The sequence below is a fragment of the Platalea leucorodia genome (assembly GCF_965183815.1).
Source record: "Platalea leucorodia genome assembly, chromosome: 13".
Taxonomy (NCBI): Eukaryota; Metazoa; Chordata; class Aves; order Pelecaniformes; family Threskiornithidae; genus Platalea; species Platalea leucorodia.
This window is the reverse complement of record NC_138835.1, coordinates 9,619,761-9,641,707: the sequence shown is the minus strand read 5'-3', so window position 1 is coordinate 9,641,707 and position 21,947 is coordinate 9,619,761. Positions and strand designations below refer to the sequence as shown.

The following is a 21,947-nucleotide window of genomic DNA, read 5'->3' as shown; positions in this document are numbered from 1 at the left end:
CCGGTGCCGGCCGGGCCCTGCGGCCGCTCGCACCCCGATGGCTGCGGACCAGCACATCACACCCACCCGAGGGGTGAACGCTGACCCTGCTCCTTCGGGATGCGAGGCGGGGGCTGCCTGCGGGCTCCCCCCCCCCAGAGCGCTGCAAGAGAAACGTCAGTCGCGCCAAACCACCCGGGAACATCCCAAAACTTGACCAAGCCAACGGTCAACGATTGCTCGAGGATCGTCTCTTTGTGGTGCTCCGAAATCACGTTTCTGAAGCAGGTGAAAAGGCATGCTGCGCGCCTCCCAGAGCCTGCCCCGCTGTTCGGAGGATCGCAAGTTAATTAATAATTAGCTGGAATCATGTGCTCAAATTAGCGGTTCTTAATGAAAAAATGGCTCAGGAATTCAATGAGTCCTGGACTTATCATTAATTATATATATATATATATATATATATATATATATATATAAAAAGTTCTGGAAACTATAAATGACAATGATTTGCTGCTGACACAGAAAAAGGTATTTATCTGAGGGGGGATTTTTCTGTGTTTTCTGTTAATTGGGTAACAAGCCAATTAAAAGACATTAGCTTGGGGTGCCTCGATGTGTTGGAGCGGGCTGTGTTTAGGCTGACGGCCGGGAATGTTCTGGCATCGAGGGATGCTGATGTTGTCATTAGACATCTGTGAGGCTGAGATGCTCTGATGCTAAGGGTTTTGCTAAGATCCTCTTAGGGTCACAGCGACCTCGATAATGCTAGTATGGAAGTGGTGTAAATGTGAATGAATTCGTGTCACTTCAGTAGCATATGGCAACTTTAAATGTGTTTCGAGGTATGTGACCATATGTCCCCATTATGAATGTGCAAATTAGAGGAAAGAGATAAACGGTTTCAACTGAGGTACGGTTCTTGGGAGTGTTTCCCATGATACCTTCAACATCTGTTAGTCATCTTGTTTTGTCAAGGCAAAAGGGCTGTCAGCATGAAGAAAGCAGCAAATTGCTAGCAAGGTTTGGCTTTGGATGGGTTAGAAAATTATCTTGGAAAACGGTTATTAGTTTTGCCTTGCTGGAATAAAGCTGCATCTTTCTATAATAACGTCAGTGTAGCTGCCTAAAGACAAACCTCGCAAAAGGAAAAAGGCATTTCGAAGCCCCTTGTAATCTCACCTCAATGTGACAAGACAGCTGGCCATCGAGGAGAGGGTTTGGTCCGCTCCCAGAGACAAACCAGCGCTTGGGACACATCCGAAGAATATTCCTTTTTTATCGTTACCTGCGGGAGGAGGGAGAGACAGTAAGTTAGTTCACAAACTCTGGTGGAACTCCAAGCGCCGGTACCCCACAGTACCACCACGTCCCGAGAAGGGGAGCAGCCATCAGGATTCAGCACCGCGTGAGTGCGACGGCTTTTAGAAACATCACCTTAAAAGTGATGTATCAGGTACTGGCGACCTGGTACAGGTATCAGGACAAGGCGGCTGAGACTCTGAACAGAAGTCTGTGTTAAGAGAGTAATTCTGCAGGAAAATCTTGGTGCTATTCGCAGAAGATAAGGACCATATGGGAAGATATGACAGGCCACGTTACCATCAGGAGGCCTTTGAGAGAGCTGAATCCCTGCCCAGTTTATTTCGCGGTAGCACCCAGCCATGGCGCTGCTCTCCTGCGGACGGTCCCCGCCGCCCCGGGGTACCCTGGGCGTGCGCGGTGCCCGGCCCTGCGGCCCCGGGGCAGAGGGAGCGGCGGCAGACCGCCCCCGCTCCTCCCGAGGCGCCCGCGGAGGCGCAGCTCCGGAAGGCGCGGCCTCGGCTGCGGGGCCCCAACGGCGAGAACTCGGAGCGGCGCGGCGCGGCCCCGCCTCTGCCCGCTCCCGCCGGCGCCCCGGCCCCGCCCCGGCCCCGCCGCGCGCCGCTAGGTGGCGCCACAAGCCCGGTAACGGCGGCGCTGCCCGGCGAGGCCGCGGCGCGGGGAGGACGCGGCGCGGCGGGCTCCGAGGTGCCGCGGGCAGGAGGTGCGCGAGGCCCTGCGCCCTTCCGACACCGCCGTGCGTCGCGTCAGCCCCGCCCGGGCCAGCGGACCCCGCCGGGGCCACCCCGGGGACGGGCCACGGGGCGCCCACGGGAAAACCTTCCCCGCTTCCAGGTGCAGAGCCCGTTTGCTAATGAGTTATTACAGACATCTCCCGAACAACATTGTTGTTTGTACATTCCTGATAAAAGTCATCCTCTGATCCTTCACCGGCCGCCCGCGGCCGCAGCCTCAGCAGCGCGTGCGGCAGCAGCGGGGCCCGCGGGGAGGCCGGCCGCCCCTCCGCAGGTTCAGTGGTTGCGATGATTTCAGTTGGCACAGCCCTGGGTACTGTTTCGCCCTGCGAATTCACCCCGGTCAGATCATACCCTCACGCCTCCGTACCTGGGAGCTGCCCACCAGGGCCGGCTCGTCAGCACGGAGCAGCTTTCAGACCCATTTCTCCCGCCCGTTACCCTCGCTTGTGCAATTCTGGGCTCTTCCTGAGCCACAAGGCACGGAGGGAGCAGAAACTGGCTGCAGCTCCCTTGCTGGACTCTCTCCGGCATGGGAAAGCGTCAGTGGGTGGGAGAGCGGGAACAGCCACTCCTACGGCTCCCGTCCAAAGCCGTAAATGCGAAGATAGGGAGATGGCAGGGACCAAGAAGCGAGGTGTGCGGAGGACGGCGCGCTGTGGCTATCCCCACCTGGTAGCCAGCCCGCCGAGGCCAGCTGCCAGGCGACACGGACCAGCCCAGGGGCTGTTCTTAGATGCCAGCACTCACAACCAACAAGTCCTAGCTGATTCCCTGGCAGCCCCGCTTTCCCCATGGTGCTCCACACCAGAGGAGAGCAGATGAAAAAGAAGTAATTGTATTGTCTAGGGCACAGACCTTTAATGCTTTTAATGAAGAAAAATCTTTTAATTCTTCACTTAGGCCCGCTTTCCTGTCACTCTAAGGCTTCCCTCGGTTCATGTTGCCCCTGGCAATACAAAGCATGGAGTTCCAGCTACCTGGCCTGCAGCCTCAGGACCTCTGAAGAGTTCTCCTCTTTTGGCAATTTCCTAAATTAATTACCAACTCCTTTTACTGGGTTCTTTTGACGCTTGGCAGGGTATCCTGGAAGGATAGGGTTCCTATTCCCCCGATGGATCTTTTGAAAGCTTGGATACCCTAGAAAAAAGCATTAACGTGTGATCTGTAACAAATTCATCAAAGTAGGAGGCTACGATTACCTAGGAAATGTCAGACAACTATCGAGAACTTCTGGAAAATTAGTGGACAGCAGCTTCTCTGCCATTTTGTTTTGAATACAAGGAAACAGGCTACTCGTAAGAGACAAGGTCACTTCTTACTGTCCCTGCTCAGAAAGCAAGCTCACGTCTTGCCACCCAAATGGCTTCAACATGGACTTTCTCTGCAATGCAGGACTGGAGGCTGTAGCTTCTGCTTTGTCACTCTTCCCTTCCACGGGCGTTTGCGTGCACTCTGGCTCTCCCTCCTTTTCTTTCTTTCGCTGAGCCACAGCGGGGGTGCTCTGACCTCCAGTTTGCTCTGGAAAATTTTCAGTCCGGTAGGGGAAGGTATTTCGCTCATGTTGTCCCACCGGCTGGAGGCAGCGGTGCCAATCCCCAGGTGTCGTCTCTGCAGCACTCGGTAGGGCAAAGAGCAACATGTAGATAAAGAGGGATTGAGCAAAGGCCAAGCATGCTAGGTCAGAGGTGAGCAGAAAAATCAGCAGAAGACCAACAAATCCCCGAGCATCACCATGTCACATGGGAACAAGGGGCGAGGGAGCACTAAGGGAGGGGAAGGACTCTGGTCTGTAACAAAAGAACAGAAGGAGGCCAGGAGACATGGCCTGCAACCGCCTGGGGAGCTCCCTGCCGCTGGGGACTGCAAGGCAGAGTATCGCAGCTGCGGTTTCAGAAGAGAGGAAAGCATGTGGCAATCGGTTTTTATGTTAGAATGAGGCAAAGTCTCGAGCCTGGCCTAAGAGCTGGGGGGAGACGGAAGGAGAGCCAACCTCTCTCTGAGTTGAGACATTGTCCTTGTCTGACATTTCACAAGCGCTGTTTTTTACAGTGGAGAAAGGCAAGTGGAAAGCAATAGATTGAAATCTGGCCTCTGCCAGGTACAACTTATGAGCTGTTGTTGGCGCAAGGTGTGCGGCTGTATAAAGAGGGACCTGGGGCTAGGAAGAAGAAAAAACAGAGCGCACAACATGCGCAGAAATGAATTTCAATTTTACTTCTCCATTTTGCAGCCTTTATTGCAACATTGCTCCACTTCAGTCAGTCTTTCAGGCAAGGTCCCCTCCTACCCCCCAGAGACCTTCCCACACCACCTCTGTGCTCTCTCCCAGCCTGCCCGCATGCAGGGAGACTGCTCTGCTCGGGAACCCCGCACATTCCCCTCTTTAGCTCACCTCCAACATACTGCCTACCGACAGCGTCTTGTTCGTTGATGCAACTGTCATCTTTCGGCATTAACTTCTTTCCTCTTCGCCCCTCTTCTGCCCCTCTATCTTGTTTTGGGCTGCAGGTCTCGGGGTGAGCAGCTGTGTTCACACAGGGTTTCGCGTGACGCAGCTCTGATCTCACTGATCTGCTAAGAGCTACTGCAAGGCAAATAATACATGAGGCAAGCCTGCAGCAAGAAGCATCAGAAATTACAGACAGCCTTTTTCTAGAGTATGATCCTCTGTCCACAGACCTCCTTACAAACACTTCAGTGTTTGAGCTGTCACCATTAAACTAATAGCATCTCCGCAAAGCTGTCCTTCCAGGGACAGCTGCTGTAGACCTGGAGCGCATGAACTGGAGAGCTTGCAAGAAATCCTGGAAAAGAAGACAATTTCCAGGAAGAAAATGCCTCTGCAATGCTTTATTGTAGGTCTGAGCCTGGAGCTGGAAAGTTGTGGCTTCCACAGTACAAAAGGCAAACTGGAGAGTAGAATTTAATTAATGACAGAAATGAGCAGTGTGGATGAGATTCTTCCCTCCGCCTTTTCACCGTTCTAGTATCCTTCCGTTACCCTCCCAGTATCTATATTGTTTCACGCATGAATGTAGAGCAATCTGGATTCTATTGCATCAGAAATGTTTTTTTCTGCTCAAAAATGTTGATGTTCCTACTAAGTAGTTTGTGAGTTACGCTGTCTCCTCAGCTGACTAGTTTTGAAAAAAAGAAATCATGAAATCACTAGAAAGAAGGTGCTTTTCACAGAAGTGCTGCCTTTCTGCTGAGAATTGCTCTGTTGGGAGACGTGCTGCGGAAGGGCTGCTGCCCTCCGGTTTTTCACAGAGTGAGATCAGTGCCCGGATCCCTTCCCCAGGAATGTCTGCATCTCTTTCCCTATCTAAAGCATCTCTCTGAGGAGGTTTTCCAGGACGATTATTAGCAGCCTCTGCACATCTGGCCGGGCCAAGCCAGGGACAGCTCGGTGTGCCCAGACCTCTACCCAAGCCTCTGCGGTGCAAGCCTCGCTCTGCACCTGTACCCATTTCAAAAACTCCATTTCTGGCCATGCATTTGTTATGACAAGTGCAGAAACAATTTAAAAGAGACCAGAGTTAGCTCAAAACCTGCTTGCCGAATGCTAGGGTTTTGGATAAGTGGTTAGTCCCGCCAACAAGGTTCCCATGAGAAGCTGAGAACGGACGTCGGCTCCACGAGAGTGGATGTTGGGATTTGAGGTGAGCTGGAGGAAGTTTAAAGAGATCCAGGTACAGGAGGGAGGTGAGGGGGCAGAAGAGAAGGAGAGGACAAGCTGGGCATCCAACCTCAATTACCGCCCTGGCTGACGTGTGATCTGGGTGACTCCGGCATTACTCAGCGCTGGCCTGGAAAGGAGGTGTGGGCCACACCATCCCTGATAGAATCTCTTTCACATGACAGTCGCCCAGACATCTTATTTTGTTAGGGAAGAGCGGCCCGGGCAGAGTACAACGTTCTGCTGCAGAGCAGCAGAGAATAGGGCAGAAATTTGAAGAGGGCAAATTTAGATCTCCAAAAATATCTTGAAAAATTGCCCAGGAAATTTACCAACCAGTTTTAGCGTTCGATTGTAGCCAACGGCCGTGGCAAGCTGGAGACCCGTTGGGGTAATGCCAGGAAAGACCAAGCATGCATTTCAGCAGGCCGCCACGGCAGGAGACCTTCTGCTTGTGGGTCCCTGAGGGGTTTTGGAGGTAGGAAGCACATGAGACCGATTTCCAAGAGTTCAGTTGCGAGGGCCAGTTAGGGCAGCCGCTGGACGTAACTGCCAGATCAGAATGCAGGATAAAGATGCAGAACGAGGGAGTAAACAGCCAGAAGAACAAGCCCTGGCTCACTGCAACTTGCCAGTATTTGCACCCAATACAGATGTTTGTATTTACGAAGGTATGGGCTCCAACTACAACCTCCAGACCCAGCTCTCTGGCCAGGCCCAGCTCCAATTTAATCTCTGGTGCACTCACCAAAGATTAACTTGGTAGATAAAGATGGAACTAGAAATATTTGAAGCCTGAAAACCTGTTAGGGTGCTTTTGTTACAGAAAGAAAAAAAATCCTTTTAAAACGTGAAAAGAAAAAGCGAACGAAAAAAATAAAAGAAAGAAAAAGTCCGATGGTCCACTGACTGATTCTTGAATTCTTCCTCTTTTCAAAGTTCTGAGGTTTGAACATTATGAACAGTTGACTGTTTGAATCGTATAATGCAATACCTGTTCCTCTGGCTTAACGTTACAATATTTCCCACACCGCAGGATTGCTTCACATTATTCTAAGAGGCAGTGTCATTTTCCCTGCAGTGCTAGGTCTTCTTTACTGAGGTGAAGGACACTCCTACTTCCTTTAATTATATGTTTTGTTTTAAATTAATGTCCTTTATTCTGGGGATGAATCACCAGCTTGTAGACAGGTAAATGTGGGAGTAAGAGAGTGAAAATATAAGTTTGATTCCCAAGGTGGGTGTCTTTAATTAAAACGGACATCAAGATTCAGTCTTCCTTCCCAAACTTACCCCGCGATTCTAAAAACATTCGGATTCCATGTTTCTCTGCACGTATCCCACCTTCCTCCCGAATCGCGCTGCACCGGTGTCAGCGCACAGACTCCCGCGTACCCCGACGGCGGCACCATGTCACGCCGGGTCAGTACACCGCGACACGCGGCAAGGCCACCGTCCCTGCACGGAGGCGGGGAGGGGAGCGCGGGTTTGCTCGGCCCTGGCCGCTGGCAGCCGCGAAGCCGGGAGCAGCGCCGTGCCCCGCTCCAAGGCCGCCGCTCCGCTCCCTGCCCGCCGCGGGGACGCGGCTCCGTGCGCGGCCGCCCGGGCGCTCCCGCCCGCCCGTGGGCTCTCCGTAGCCAGGCACTGGACGGAGAATAACGGGATCTGTCTTTCATTTGCAGCTTTTCCCCTGCCTTGGCAAAGGGACTTGGAAAAATCCCTCCTGCCTTCGTTTCCCCCGGGGCAAAGGGGGAGCCAGGCGGGGTGCGCGCCCCCCGGCGCTGTCCGCCCCCAGCCTCGCCCCAGGTGCGGAGCCCGGAGCCCGGAGCCCAGGCCGCAGGGGGGCAGGCAGCGTCCCCGCACACGCGTGTCCCCGCCGGGGCCGAGCGGGCCAGCCGCGACCCTCCCCTCACCTGCGGGGCCCTGCGGCCGCTCCGGCCCCGCGGACCCCGCGTTCCGCCGGCGGGGCCCGGCCCGGCCCGGCCCGGCCCGGCCCGGCACACCCGCCGCGGGTGCCTCCTCCGGGGCCGGGGCCAGCAGCTCCCGGGCGTGCAGCGCGGCAGGCGGCCAGGCGGTGACGCGCCTGTTGCTATGGGATCCACCGCCCCTATAAATAACTGAGGAAAGGAACTTTCCTAAGTCAGAGACTTTAGGACACGGGACCCAGAACCAGATGGTCCGGAGGAGAGGCGCCAGCTCCCGCCGCAGCAGCCGGAGCGGTGAAGCCCCGCCGCGCCGCAGGGACTGATCCAGCCCAGGTGGGCAGCGCAGCCGGGGGCCGTGCCCAGCGCCAGAGACTGAGGCAGGGTCTGGAGCCCCCCACCCCGACGGCGGCAGCTTGATCCTCTGCCGGGGGGGCCCCCCCTGCGTCGTTTTCTCCTCCCCGCATCCCCCTTTGCTTTCATGCAACGCCTGGTGGCCTGGGACGCAGCATGCCTCCCCATCCAGCCGCCCGCCTTTAAATCCATGGAAGTGGCTAATTTCTATTACGAGGCGGACTGTCTGGCTGCTCTCAACAAGCTGCACCCGCGGGCGGCCGGGGGCCGCTCCATGACCGAGCTCACCGTAGGGGACCACGAGAGAGCCATCGACTTCAGCCCCTACCTGGACCCCTTAGCATCCCAGCAGCCGGCGCAGCCGCCTCCTCCCGCAGCAGCAGCAGGGGGCAACTTTGAGCCTCCCTGCAGCAGCGGCGGCGGCCAAGATTTCCTTTCCGATCTCTTCGCCGAGGACTATAAAGGCAGCGGCGGGAGCAAGAAGCCCGACTACACCTACATCAGCCTCGCCCGGCACAGCCACCCCTGCGCCAGCCAGAGCCACAAGCCGGGGGGGCTGCCGGGCTGCTTCCCGCCCCAGATCGTGGAAACCAAGGTGGAGCCGGTCTTCGAGACCCTGGACTCTTGCAAAGGGCCCCGTAAGGAAGAAGGGGGAGCCGGGCCGGGACCGGGGGGCATGTCCTCGCCCTACGGCAGCACCGTGCGCTCCTACCTGGGTTACCAGTCGGTGCCGAGCGGCAGCAGCGGGAACCTCTCCACCTCCTCCTCCTCCAGCCCCCCCGGCACCCCCAACCCCTCCGAGTCCTCCAAGTCCGCCGCCGGCGGCGGGGGCTACTCCGCGCCCGCGGCGGGCAAGAACAAGCCCAAGAAGTGCGTGGACAAGCACAGCGACGAGTACAAGCTCCGCCGGGAGAGGAACAACATCGCGGTGCGCAAGAGCCGCGACAAAGCGAAAATGCGCAACCTGGAGACGCAGCACAAAGTCTTGGAACTGACGGCCGAGAACGAGCGGCTGCAGAAGAAGGTGGAGCAGCTCTCCCGGGAGCTCAGCACCCTCAGGAACTTGTTCAAACAGCTGCCCGAGCCCCTGCTCGCCTCCTCGCCTCGCTGCTGACCCCCGGCCGGGCCGCGGGGCGAGCGGAGCCGCCGGCTCCCCGAGCCCCGCTCTGCGCTCCCCTGGCGCCGGGGCGAGGGAGAGCCCGGGGGCGGGGGGGGTTGGACGGTTTGGGGTTGGTTTTCTTTTTTTTTTTTGTGGGTTTTTTTTTTTTTTTTTTGGTCTTTATTTACATGTTGGCGGAAGGTCCCGCCGCGGCGCGGGGAGCTGGCCGGGGGCCGGGGGCTGTCGGCGGTGGGGCCCCGGCCCCGGCCCCGGGCGGGCTCTGCAGGCTGCTGGGCGCTGGGGTTATTTAAAAGAGCGAGAGGAGAGCAAGGGCAAAGTGATGCAATCCTATAAGCATGGCTGGGAATGCTGTGTACATGATGCAATCTCGTGTAACTGTCAGTCATGAATTGAGTAATCTGTTAAAGATGTTCCTACAGTTTTTTTTATTATAAAGAATAATCTATTTCTATAAGAAAATACATATGTATATTTTGGGATCTATGCATTCTTGCTACATTTGAAGCATTAATGAACAATTTTAATAAACTTTATGACTAGGTTAAAAAAAGTAGCTTGTTTTATTTTGAAGGCACATTTAAAGGTAGATTAAACGCAGGCTTGAAATTCTAGCTGAATCTGGCTCAATGCTGTGACCAGGGATCAGGATTTTTGTTGGTCTTTCCGACTTTCTCTGTGACTCAGAGAAAGAAAAAGAAAACAAAAACAAAAACCTCAGGAGAAACCCAGCAAAGAGCAGAGCTGGATGCTTTAGCCAGTTCTTGTTGCCTCATTTTATTTCCTCTAATCACTTGCTTTAGCTGCCGCTTGGGTGTTGTTTGGGGAGGAGGTGTTTGTGTTGGGGTTTTTTTGCATTTCTTGCTGTCCTGAGCGTGCAGAGCGAGATGTGCTATCCAAACCATGACCAGTCTTTGGCAAAGTAACACCAAGTCTGAAGTGGGAGGGAGGAAGAAAAAGTAAGGGAGGAAGCTTGAAAGTTTTTTTTTTTTTTTTCCTTTACAGGGTTTATATTCTCTAAGTTATGATTCAGCATTTCTTATGTTTGTAGTTTACAGGAATAAACATGAGAAAGTAGCATTTCTGTTGGATGTCGGTAATTTCAGTCATTGCTCAGGAATCTCTCCTGAACCCCGGCCAGGTGAGAGGCACATGAACAACTCCTTATCTTTTCTCTTGAGACATTTTTCTAAAAACTGTTGATGGAGTTTCTCTGTGGAGGGGTGTTTGTTTCTGTGTGCATGCGTGTTTGTCGGGGGCAAGCGACAGACAACGGGGGGGGTGGCAGAGGAGGAGGAGGTTTGTAGCAGGCCGTAACTTTGTTTTAGAGAGAACTAAGGCTCTGCCTGCCGATGGAACAAGCCAGCCTTGCCCGGGCTCCCGGGCTGTGTGAGTCCCCCCGCCGTATGCGGCTGTGTCGAGGTCTGTAAGACGTTAACAGTCTCAAGCTGGTTATGTGGAGGGAGTTGGGCAAATGATCGAGTCTTATTCAGCATTTTCCATTTTCCTGTTAGGCCAAATTTAAGCATTAAGTTTTTAGATCCAGATTCCCAGTGCCCCAGAAAAGAAACTCTTTAATGGTCTATGCTCTGTCTGACAGCTGAACACAGAGGGATTTTTCAGTATAAAGACAGCGGACTTGAATTTGCTGCTATACATTCCAATCCAAACAGAAGTGGATTGCAGAAGGACAAATCTTGAATTTGTGGCTTACTGCTAGTGTTTCTTTAAGCAAAGCATGTTTTCTCCTGAAAGAACTGTTCTGCTTTTTTTGACACTTAAGATTATAGCCTCCTGCGGGTGAATCTCCCAGAGCCCTTACTGAAATCGGTTACACATTCCCTGCTCCCGCAGTGCCTCCGTAGCTCCTGCTAGGAGCTGTGCAGTAGTAAGCAGTGGAGTGTTAGTCCTGATACAGATTTCTGCCGTTTGCTTTTTAATTTGTACAGTCAAGTTAAGTTGTTTTTATGAGACCCTAAGAATAGATTTTCTTGGTTGAGCTAGCTCCTGCACCAGCATGACTCAAGTTCTTGCAGGCAAGACAGACGTTAGATCTTGTCTTGACTGTCCCTCGTGACGATGATTACTCCAGCCTCCTGTGGCTGTTTATTCTACTATTCTTCTAGTTACGAAACTTATCCACATCGTTAGATGCGATTTTCTTGTTGTGCTGTAGGCCATGTAATGTTACCCAAACTTTGAAGCAGCCTTCCCAGTCAGAGCGGAGTGCTGCTGAGGGTGGAATTGCTGGAGGACTGAAGATGTCCTCAGATACATTGCTTGCTTGCTTGCTTGCTTGCTTTCTAAATGATAAAGCTTCCAGCAAAAGTTCAGTTTGTGGGGGCTGGAAGGCAGGGTAGATTGAAAGATAAGATGTACTAAAGGTCTTTATATTTGTTTAAATAATAGTCCAGTTTTGGAGACAGAGCTCTATCAGGCATGAATGAGCTAATCCCGTCCTTAAACTTTGCCTGCCGCCGTTCAGGAGAGCCAGGGCAGTGCTGCTGCAATTTAAAGAACGATGTTTAAGTTACTGCTGTATTCCAATGTATCTCTTAATTAGGATTACAGATTTCTCATTCAGGAGGAAATCTGCAGCAATGAGTTTTTGTCAGAAAGATGCAATTACAGACAGGAAAATCGAGGACACGAATGCACCAATTTTACACTAGCCTCAGAAGGAATCCGTGAAAGAGTTGCAAAAAGAATTCCCGAATCCTTCATTCTTAATCTTGTATTACCCACATAACTTACATTTTAGGAGCTTTGTAGCACTATTAAATGCATGGAGGTCATGAAATACCCTGCTCTATAAACAAGCATATGAAAAAGCCCCTGTAATTAAAACATCTCCTAGAACAAAATAGTCTGGAAAAAATAGTTTGGAAATTAATCTGAAAAAACTCCGAGCACTAAAATAGACAAAAGATTCCAAATACCTTTTCTAATCACAGTGGGGGAATTGGAAAATCCCTGTCCAAACAGTGGCTCAGCTCCAAATATTGATACGGTTTCCCATTACAAATAAGATTCTGTTGGCTGAAAGCAGTACTCCATGCGTCTCAGTTGTCTTCTGACAGGGTCTCTTGAGTTTCTTTTCCTAAAGCGACTCGGTACAGCTTGTGGTAAGACTTTGCAGTCTATATGCAGGCAAACCGTGCAGAGAAGTTTAAGGCACGTACTCCAGCAGTCTGTTCTGAATTTTATGGAAGTTTATAAACAGCATTTCATTTGGGCTTCCTCCCCCCTTCAAATTATTTATTACATTGACTGCTTGATACAGGTCTTTCTCATTACTACTAAAATAACAGTTTTTTCCTATGTCTGTAAGATCAAATCCCTAGCACTAACATCCCCTTTCCAAAGCGTCTAGTGCTGGTTTATCATTTGCTAGGTGTTTGAGTTCAGTTGTACTTAGTTCTGCAAAAGGAATCATATGTATCATTTTAATACAAAGTATTTAAAAATACAATTATAATTTTCTTAGCAGTTCTTCTATCTATGAATAGAAATACTACTCTCTGCTTATCTGCCCAAAGCATGTATAACCCCTGCAGCTCTGACACTGTGGTGTTGCTTTCACACTTTTCCCACTGCTTTCCATTAGTGACTCTTGGAAGATGCAGGAAAATTTACGCTTGTTTCTGTACTAATTGTTTCTCCTCTATCAAATCACCCAAATCGCACACCTGCACCAAAGGGTTATTGGGCCGGAGACTTGGTCACATTTGGTAACACTGTTTTTTTCCTCACCGAAATTCTGCAATAGCCTTCAGATATCGAAATGACAACCTGAAAAAAGCTTTGTGCACAATGTTTACCTTTACAATTTCATTGCCAGAACAACTGTCGTTGATGTGGATATGTATAAAAATATGAAGTTACTCTCATACTAGCTAGTTTTCAAGCAATGTTTCGTTAGCTGTGACCAGAATAAAAGTCAATGCAACTCAGTATCTGCTTTAATAAAGAGAAAAAATGTATATGAGGCCAAATTACACATCTTCTTTTGTTATTTATAGTGATATCGCTTAAGGTACAATAAGCATTGTCTTGCATTTTCCTGTCATTCATACCGACACAAAGTGGGTCTAAAGTGGCAGGGTTCTGCGTTCAGTTTGTCCTGGACAGAGATGATCATATGGTGGACGGCGGGGGTAATGACGAATGTTGTTCTAATTCTTTTTGCTACCGATTGCTAATGCAAAAAAAAATTTATTACTGTTCTCCTGAGTGTTAGCCTTTTTTATGTTTAAGTCTATGCAAATGCTTAACAGTCAGAATTTTAGGGCAAACCTCATATACTAATGTGAAATGTGAATAAAAATTTAAACCTATGCATGGATGTTGAAAGGGTCCTAATACATTAATCAGGAAATCCAAACAAAACTAGTAATATAGTTAACTATTCCCAAGGAAACAATTCTGTTCAAATTCTGAACACCTTTTTTTAATCAATCAATCAATAAAGTAAAAATAAAACCATGTGGCCAAAACTATACGTTACATATGTGAGGGAATTAGTTCTCTTTGAGAGACAGTCGCTGAACAGACAAGTGAAATCATTAAAAGAAAGAAGTTCTATTTAACTCTTTGCTGGGACCCTAAACATAGTCTGAGAGTTTAATCTTTGCAACATAAAGCTAAACTTTGGTAGAAACTCTACACTTGGATAATATCCCGAGGTTTTCTGAGGTTCCCGATTCTTTCACGTGAACTGAGGCTGTTTTGCCCCAGCCTGGGTAGACGAGCAGTGCAATCTATGGTGAGTATGTAAACACCTAAAAAGATTAGATACAGCCTTGGCTTGACATCAGGATCATGTGAAATTTATGGTGCGGTGTTCGCCTGATGCAAAACGATGTGAAACTCCAGGAGAGTTTCTCTTTGAGACGATCCTGGAAGCGGCAGCGCGGCCGCCAGGAGCACCACCCCTGGGGTTCGACGCCAGCACGCCAGGCCCCGGGAGCCGCAGTCAAGCAGAGCTCTCACGTTCGGCATTGCCGCAATTCTGATTTGCTCAGTTTGATCTATTGGAAACTATTGGAAACCAAAATGCCTTTCGTGATCATTTCCCCACCTGCTAAATTGTTTGAATGTTTTGTTTTGAATAAAAGGCTTTCCTCCCCTCCTAGAAATGTTGGTGGATCTGCCTGGATGTGAAAAACAATAGGGCTGGAATTCAAAATGAGGATAAATGGGTAAATAGTTGCTGAAGCTAATAATTGATTTGCCTTTACGATAAGGAGACATTTCATTCCAAACCTTCCAACTGGTTGCCACAATTTGACAGAGCAGCACCAAATTTAACCCTCATTTATTTTAAAATTTTCATGAATTTATATATTTACTATTAAAATTGTTTGTATAATAAATAATAAATTCCAATAATATTTTCTAGCCAATTAAAAGCTAAGGAAGACTTAGATCTACATCCAGTTTTCACCTTACCCTGTCCTATCTGCTCTTGCCTCTGGGATTCCTGTATCACACATTACATAGCTATCAAAGCACTTTCTCAGAGTTCAGGGTATTTAAATCAGAGGTTTTCATTAGGTCTCCTAATTTCATACAATTTGCAGAACAAATGCGCTAAGACTCACACATGCCCTCCATCAGGCACGCTGTAGAAGTGCCGGCTCGGTCAGCAGACCTGGCTTTGATGAGCTCGAACACGGGCACCTCTGTACGTTGTGCCAGTCAGAGTAAAGAACTGACTTTTTGATAGAGTCTATAAGATGCTATGGGCTCTATCCCCATCCCAACCACGCGCAACGGCTTGTTTGTTTTCTATAACTGCCTTGGGTTTGTGAGTATATTGCAACAGCAGGTCATTAAGCCTCTGGTAAGTAGCTCATTGATGTTGTCTAGAAATCACAGTAATGGGAATCAGTCTCCAAACAATGCAAGAATCCCTCTAAGGCCTCATCTGCTGTATTCCCCTCCTCTGTAGCTCACCTGGGATCTGGGTCCACAAAACTTTTGTGATATATTTTCTATAAGCGAGCGGAGGAGCTTTGGTTTTAGAAATGAATGTCATGGTGACACGATGGGAAAATATTTCTGTGCAACATGATGAAACAATTACTTGGCTGAAGTAATTCAGGAAGGGAATCACAAGAACAAGAGAAAGTGCCTGGAGCCGGTTTGAGAAGCAGAAGGAGAGCAGTGGTGGCTTGCGAGCAGAAACATTGTTTTGCTGATTTCCCCAGCCCCTGCCATCTAGACAATAACTCGGGGCTGGATGTTTCTGACAGTGATTCGCCACACTTCTCCGAGCCTAGGTGTCCTATTTGGAACAGTAAAATACAGATCCTGTCTCTATTGTTTTTTGAAATACAAAAGGCCAGAAAATGAACCTGGAATGTAATTTATTAAGATACTTCAGCGTGTCTAACATTTAAATGTACAAGGAGCAGAATAAAATCTGTGGGATAACTTGGCACAATGAGATGAGTAGACTTACAAAAAAAAAGGAGTAATTATCAAGGAGTTTGGTTACTTAAAGGAATGCAAGCTGGACTGTAGACACTTATGCTTAACTTCAGCACACAAGCCAGCTTTTGTGCCAGCTCTGTGAAGAAAGATAACTTCCGAGCAGGACTGCTGTCCTGCCGTTGAGTTATTGATGACCACTCCTGGTGGCAGAAAATATTTTTGTGCTTGAAGTTAAGAATAATGCCGATTGCTGGGATGAGTCCCAAAGCCTGAAGGAGTAGAAGAGAAGGCAGAGGGCCTTCATGCATGGCTCTAGCTATTGGGTGCACAGTATCCTTAACCACTTTCAAAGCAAATTACATAGCTGCAGAGTTAATGAGTGCAGAATGCTGACAGAAATTAAGATGCAAGGGATAAATACTGAGCTTTGAAACAAAAGAGGCAGTTTCTGGCCCTGGCTCTTTCACCAGTTTATTATATATCTTTAGATTATCAGTTAGCCCCTAGATGTAATAGAAGCTGTATGCACATACGTGCATCTCTAGTTGTAAGGGCAGTTGCCATAGCTGCAGGTGTATTTGCCTATTATATATTTAGATCTGGATCTTACATATGTGCTTCATTTTATACATGTAGCTGTAGTGATTTCAGTGGAACTATTATTACTCACATGAGTAATGATAAATGCATAGATCTGTATTTACATGGATGTATTTACATGGATCTGTATATACATGGACCTGAGATCACAGTGTCTCTGGGAAAATTTTTATCCCTTGCTCAGTTTTACAGCACATGCCCTAGCTAATTTTGAGCACTTTTGCTTCATGTGTTTTCAAATTCGAGAGAGCTACCCTGGTGGGCTGATTTGGCTGTTTCTTCCTGTACAAAAGGAGATGACAGTGGCTTCAGCATTTTTGCATTTCCCAGGAAAAAAACAAACAACAAAACATCTGACAAGTGGGATACACCTTATGCTCTAACGGCTATCGTTGGGTCCCAATTCAACAAAGTACTTGAGTGAATGTCATACCTAAGCAGAAGCAAAACAATGCTGAACACAAGCTTTAAAGTTTTGGATGTGCCAAGTGCTCTGCAGAAACACATCCTTCCAGAGCCTCAGCTGCAGCTGCCTGGCCTCTGGATTACACTGCTGCGATGCAGCTGTGGCACAGGCGTAAGTCCTGGGAAAGAAAACATGATAGAAAATCTGGATGTCCAGAAAGATGGTGAATGAGATACTCTCAAACAGGCCAAAAGGAATCCTGATTTCCTCCTACTGTACTGAAGGAGCCCATCCAGTTTGTACGCTGGCCAGGTCTGGCAAGCCACCGTTTCAGAGCATGGTGTTAGTACCTGGCTGCTGATCAAAGGATTCTTAAGCAATAACCCACTCCACATCAGCAAGAGCTGCTGCCAGGAACCATGGACTTCTATGGGCTGGAAGACAACTGATAAAGCAGATGCTGAGAAAAGCAATGATGCCTGCATTGGGCAATCTGAGTGCTACCGGTGGCTACTGGAAAATGTTATTTTTATTTTAGTTCTGCAATTACACAAGCTTGATTCGCTAAAGGCTCACAGTGACATGGTGTTTGTACAGGGCTTGTCTTTTTTTTTTTTTTTTCCAAAGCATTTTACTTAGATGAACAGATGCTCCCACAGGGGAAACCCACTGCTCCTTGGTAGTTCTTCTTCTGTCAATAACAAATATGGGTCGATTGCACCTTTCTCCAGAATTAGGTCCTGTGGATTTTGGCTTGTGAAGGACGGGGCACTCAGAATAGGTGGGAATGATGCAATCAAACCTCTTGTAATACAGTCTAGTGCCTGGTTGTAGGGGACACAGTTCACAAGCGAGGTTGACAGATTGGAAAGGGTTTGGCAAAAAGGACAAGAAGGCAGATCTCCATGTGGTGAAGAGGCTTTGAAAGAAGGAAGTGATACCAAACAGTACATGGTTCTGGGAAGGCTATTGCAAGCTGTGGCAGTGATGGGAACCGTTTCCAACAGACAGGCTAGGGGCAAGGAACTATTTTCCCACTGACCTCATGGTAACATGAAGTGAAAATTCCACTTTAGTGTTTTCTGCCAAGTCCTTAAAGGCAAAACCTTAGCAAATGGCTCCTGCTTTTGCATTAATTCACTAGCAGGTGCTCTTCTGCCCGAGCCCTGCAAGAGCTTTATTACTGGAGGTACACTAACTATTAAACAGCCATAAGCTTAACCTGGTATTTACTGTAGGACTGTGCCTTTTTATTGCGCAGAGGGAGGGAACTCCCTTCTCAGCCCTCCAGGTGGTCCCTTCAGGGCAGGGTTGAGGCGCATTGGCGAGAAGGGGTGGGGTTGGGTGGGAGAGGCTTTCATTGCTGCCCTACCTGTTCTGGGCATAAATTGAAATGATCAGTCTCTAAATCCTGCCAATTAGGCATGCTTTACTGGCATTAGAGTCAGTTTACTATGAGAGGTAAAACTAAAATGTTTCTCTTTAAAAAAAAAAAAAGGCAAAATCCTGCTTTAACAAATTTAACTCCTAGAGCAGGGGTAGCAGGGGGCAGCAGTGCACTCCGTAGGGTACCTGACCTCACCCAGACAGGCAGGAGCAGGGCAGCATTCTGCAACACAGAACCGCTGAGGGCCAAATACCTTAATGCGTTTGTGTACCCCCTTCCAGCAGTCACTGTCTATTAGCGAGCCTGTGGAGTAGGGCTGGAGGATGCAGCCTACAGTCCCCCACAGCATCCTCTCCTCTGCAATAACTCCACTTGAACATTCAAGGCAGCATTAGATGTGGAGAAAAAAAATAGCATTAATCCTTTTCTAGGCTCCACCTGCCATCAAAGGTCCACCTACTTGGGAGAGCAAAATGAGATGCTTTTTACAAGACTATGAAACTGCTAATCAAGGTAGTACCTGTGCTCTCAAGTTAGTACCTTCCTCATCTTCTGATCAACAGATTCCTATAATGAAGAGGGCAATATGGACCTCTCAGGTCTACTACTTCTTGGTTTCTGCAGACTGAGGCAGATGTCGTTCTATTTTTCGCACACTGCTCCCACTCTGAGGGTTATCTTGGCTGCTATAAAGGCTAGAAATGATAGGGTGGTTTTCTTCCTCAAAGAAAAGTTACCTTTGCAGCATGTGCTTCTGCCTGTGAAAATATGGGTATGCTGTGCTGCCGTGCTGCCATGAGGCATGAGGATTCATCCTCATCTGCATTCAAAGAAGAAGAGGGTGAGGACCATCTCCCAACAGCCTCTTATTTCTTTCTTATGAACTATTCTCACCACTCAAACGTTTAGTCTCTGCTGGTCCAAAATAAGCATTTCTGATATCAGCATTTCAGATCTTTGCGACCCTCACTTGCTTCAAAAGAGGCTTTATTCTGAGAAGAGTTTGTCGCTGGCGCTTGGATATGTAGAAGTTTTTTTAGGAATTGAAGAGGACAAATGGGAAAATTAATTATCCATGTCAAAAACATTTCATACTGCGTAAAGCTCGCCTGTGAGGAATGCTGCATTTTACCGTCTGATGTCTTGGGAACTCTGACCGAGTCAGCCTCCTGCATCCACAGCTTGTGAAGATCCACAGTTGTTTATAATCAAATCACTCTTGTGTGCAAATCTAGGGCAGAAAAGCCCATTTATTATATGCTTCTTTACAAATGCAGTACTAGGTTCTTCCCCCCACTACCTACCACGTTGTCTTGAGGGGAGAAGGGAGGTGACTGTGACCTCCAAATAAACACCTCTCTCAGCCCCCCCCCGAGGATTAAACATTAGCTAGGGATCTCAGGAGGGCTTTGGCCACACTACACAGCCGAGCAAGCCAGTGGGACCTGGCACAGTGCAGGAGGGCGCTGCGCTGGTCCTGTGCAAAATGTTAAGCCCAGGCACTTTTCAGCCTCTGCTGCAGAGACTCTGCCCTGCATTCATTAGGTAGGAGTGATGACCCAGTGATTCTGGTGTAAAGAAAGCAAAGTCCTGTATCTGGCATTGCTGCAAACTTGTTTCAGATCTCGGGCAAGTTACTTCACCTTTCTTTGCCTCAGTTCTTTTATCTGCAGAAAGATACTTCCTGGATTTGGGAGAACAGAGGAGGGTGTCTCAGGTATTACTTGTTTAAAAAACCGTGCAATATGAGATAAGAGACCTTGACAATACCATATATTATTTAAAGTTTATATTCAAAGCTAAGAATATGAATGAATTCAGCAGGGAAAGTTTTCTCGTGAAAATGACTGGAAGCACAATTGTCCCTCACTCCAAACACTTCCCAGGCAGTAACATGACCACACAGAGTTTGGCTCATTATATATGTAAAATAGGCAGATGCTATTAGAAAGTAATTTTTTTTCACCCAGTGAGTAGAGAAGCCTATCCCTCATGATGAAATCCTCTGCAGGGGCCATATTTTTATCATGCCTCATACTTCTCGAAGTATTTGAAATCACCCCCAAACTTGTATACTATCATCTTCTCTTTTCTCCCCTGGAATCTGAGCTCTGTGTTCACAGAATTTCACTGAGTCCCCAGCATTTTCCTTTCAAATTCCCTTCCCTTTGACAGTATAGAATTCCTGATGTTGGTGGGTATCGTCTCAGTTTTATTAAGTATGTAATAACATACTGTTCAGGGACAACGTCATGATAATAAGCTGTCCATGTAATTAGGCCTGGCTCATCAGTCAACATGGAAAAGGACTGAATGCCGTTCATAAAAGCACCTTTAAGAGGCGGATGGAAACGTTTAAAGAAAAAAGAAATTAGCAGTGTTTTATATTGTTAAGTATTTTGCAGAGCAGAAAATTAATTAGCACCGGAGAGAAAATACTCTTCTGGAACGCCTGTGCGTGGCCCATTATATCCCATTTTGCCCTCTGAGTCATCCCTTCACAGCCACCAATTCCGTGCGAACAGGGGCAGTCACAGTGGGATCAAGTTTAGTGACATGTGTGTGAGTAAGCAGCCATAGAGGGAAATTTCCCCTTGAGCAGTGCCCAGGGTACCATTGGCAAAAGCTGGTGAAATAACTTTTCTATGCAAAAAAAAAAATCACATTTTTGCATATTATTATTATTAGTTTTTTACTTTTCACTTTAGGAATTTTATTATTTTAGACAAAATGCTAAAAATGTGTCTCCAGTAAGCTATATACATCAGAAGTCTGTATGTAACCCAGGCTGATGAGCTGAGACATCTGGCACTTACACTTGGGGCCTTCCTGCACGGGAGAAATTGCCCCCGTGAAGAGAACGCACATTTCCAAGATCTAAGTGAAACAGAAATAACAAAATAGTTCCTGGTGTGCTTAAGCCCCGAAACTGCACAAGCAAGTTACCAAGGCCAAATCCAGCTCTCTCCAAGTCTAGGTGAAAGGTCACCCACGAATTAGGAAGCAAACTATTGAGTTACCAGCATTGCAGCAACAGAATCAACTCTCACCAACTGACTGACTAAGACAGTGGGATATCACCCCTAGCTATTGGCAACCGTCCTCTCGTCATTAACCTTCATTAAGGTGGTCACCTCCAAACCAAACAAATCCATAGTTCAGTTACTAATATAAAAGACATCAATTAGATTTATATAAGAGTATTGCAAAACGTTAAATAATAAAAACAGCTACCAAACAACAGCAGGAAGATTCATCATCGCCCTACAACGTGTGCTTCTCAAACAGGCAAAGCCTGGCTATTTTTGGGAAATTACACCTTGACTGGTGACAAGACTTGCTCTGTGCATTTGATGTGGGGGAGAGGGGCTACTGCTGGCATACTCTGTCTGTCTAAATCTCACAGCAAGGCTAAGGCTGGCACTTAACCGCATGAATCACCAACTACTGAAATTTAAAAGCTTGCATATGCAAATCACTAATTAAACGTATTAGCATTGTCAGTTACCCAAACTGTAATCTTAATCGGATCTCCAAGTTAGGCATGCAATCACACACCCATTTTGCAGATTTGCATTCGTGAGCATGGTTTCCCGAGAGCTAGGTCCAGAAACTAGTCTAATAACCAATTTTTCCCCATGTAGTTCCAGGAAGGAAAAAAAAGAGTGAAAGTATGCTGAGTGGCTTCCTCTCCTGAAAAGTAATGGGGAATTGTACAAAATCAGGAACTGATGTGGACAGCGGAATGACAACTGAGAGGGCTAGAGGGTGAGCTATGCACGCCGTCATTTAATCTAATGCCCATCTTTGTGACTCCTTCGACCCAAACAACGTGGATTTCCCTCTATTAGCAAATATTCAGACACAGGAAAAGACTATGTGCCAGATTTTGACTTTATTTACATTGAATTACCTGAGATTAGAATCTGAAACTAGAAACTTTGTACAGTTACAAATAGCTATATTATGCAGTTTTAAGGGGTTAAGAAAAGGAGGAAATCATAA

At 48.0% G+C, this 21,947-nt stretch overlaps 1 protein-coding gene across 1 annotated transcript; it reads left to right on the top strand.

Moving 5' to 3' along the window:
* Positions 1-7,862: 7,862 nt before the first annotated feature.
* CEBPB (CCAAT enhancer binding protein beta) lies at positions 7,863-21,673 on the top strand. Its single transcript, XM_082326156.1, has 2 exons — positions 7,863-10,252; positions 21,587-21,673. The coding sequence occupies exon 1, from the start codon at positions 8,122-8,124 to the stop codon at positions 9,106-9,108; it is 987 nt and encodes a 328-aa protein (XP_082182282.1). The 5' UTR covers positions 7,863-8,121; the 3' UTR covers positions 9,109-10,252; positions 21,587-21,673.
* Positions 21,674-21,947: the final 274 nt, after the last annotated feature.

Bases quoted from the DNA above. Each gene is read 5' to 3' on its own strand.
- CEBPB (XM_082326156.1), top strand. From the start codon at position 8,122: ATGCAACGCCTGGTGGCCTGGGACGCAGCATGCCTCCCCATCCAGCCG.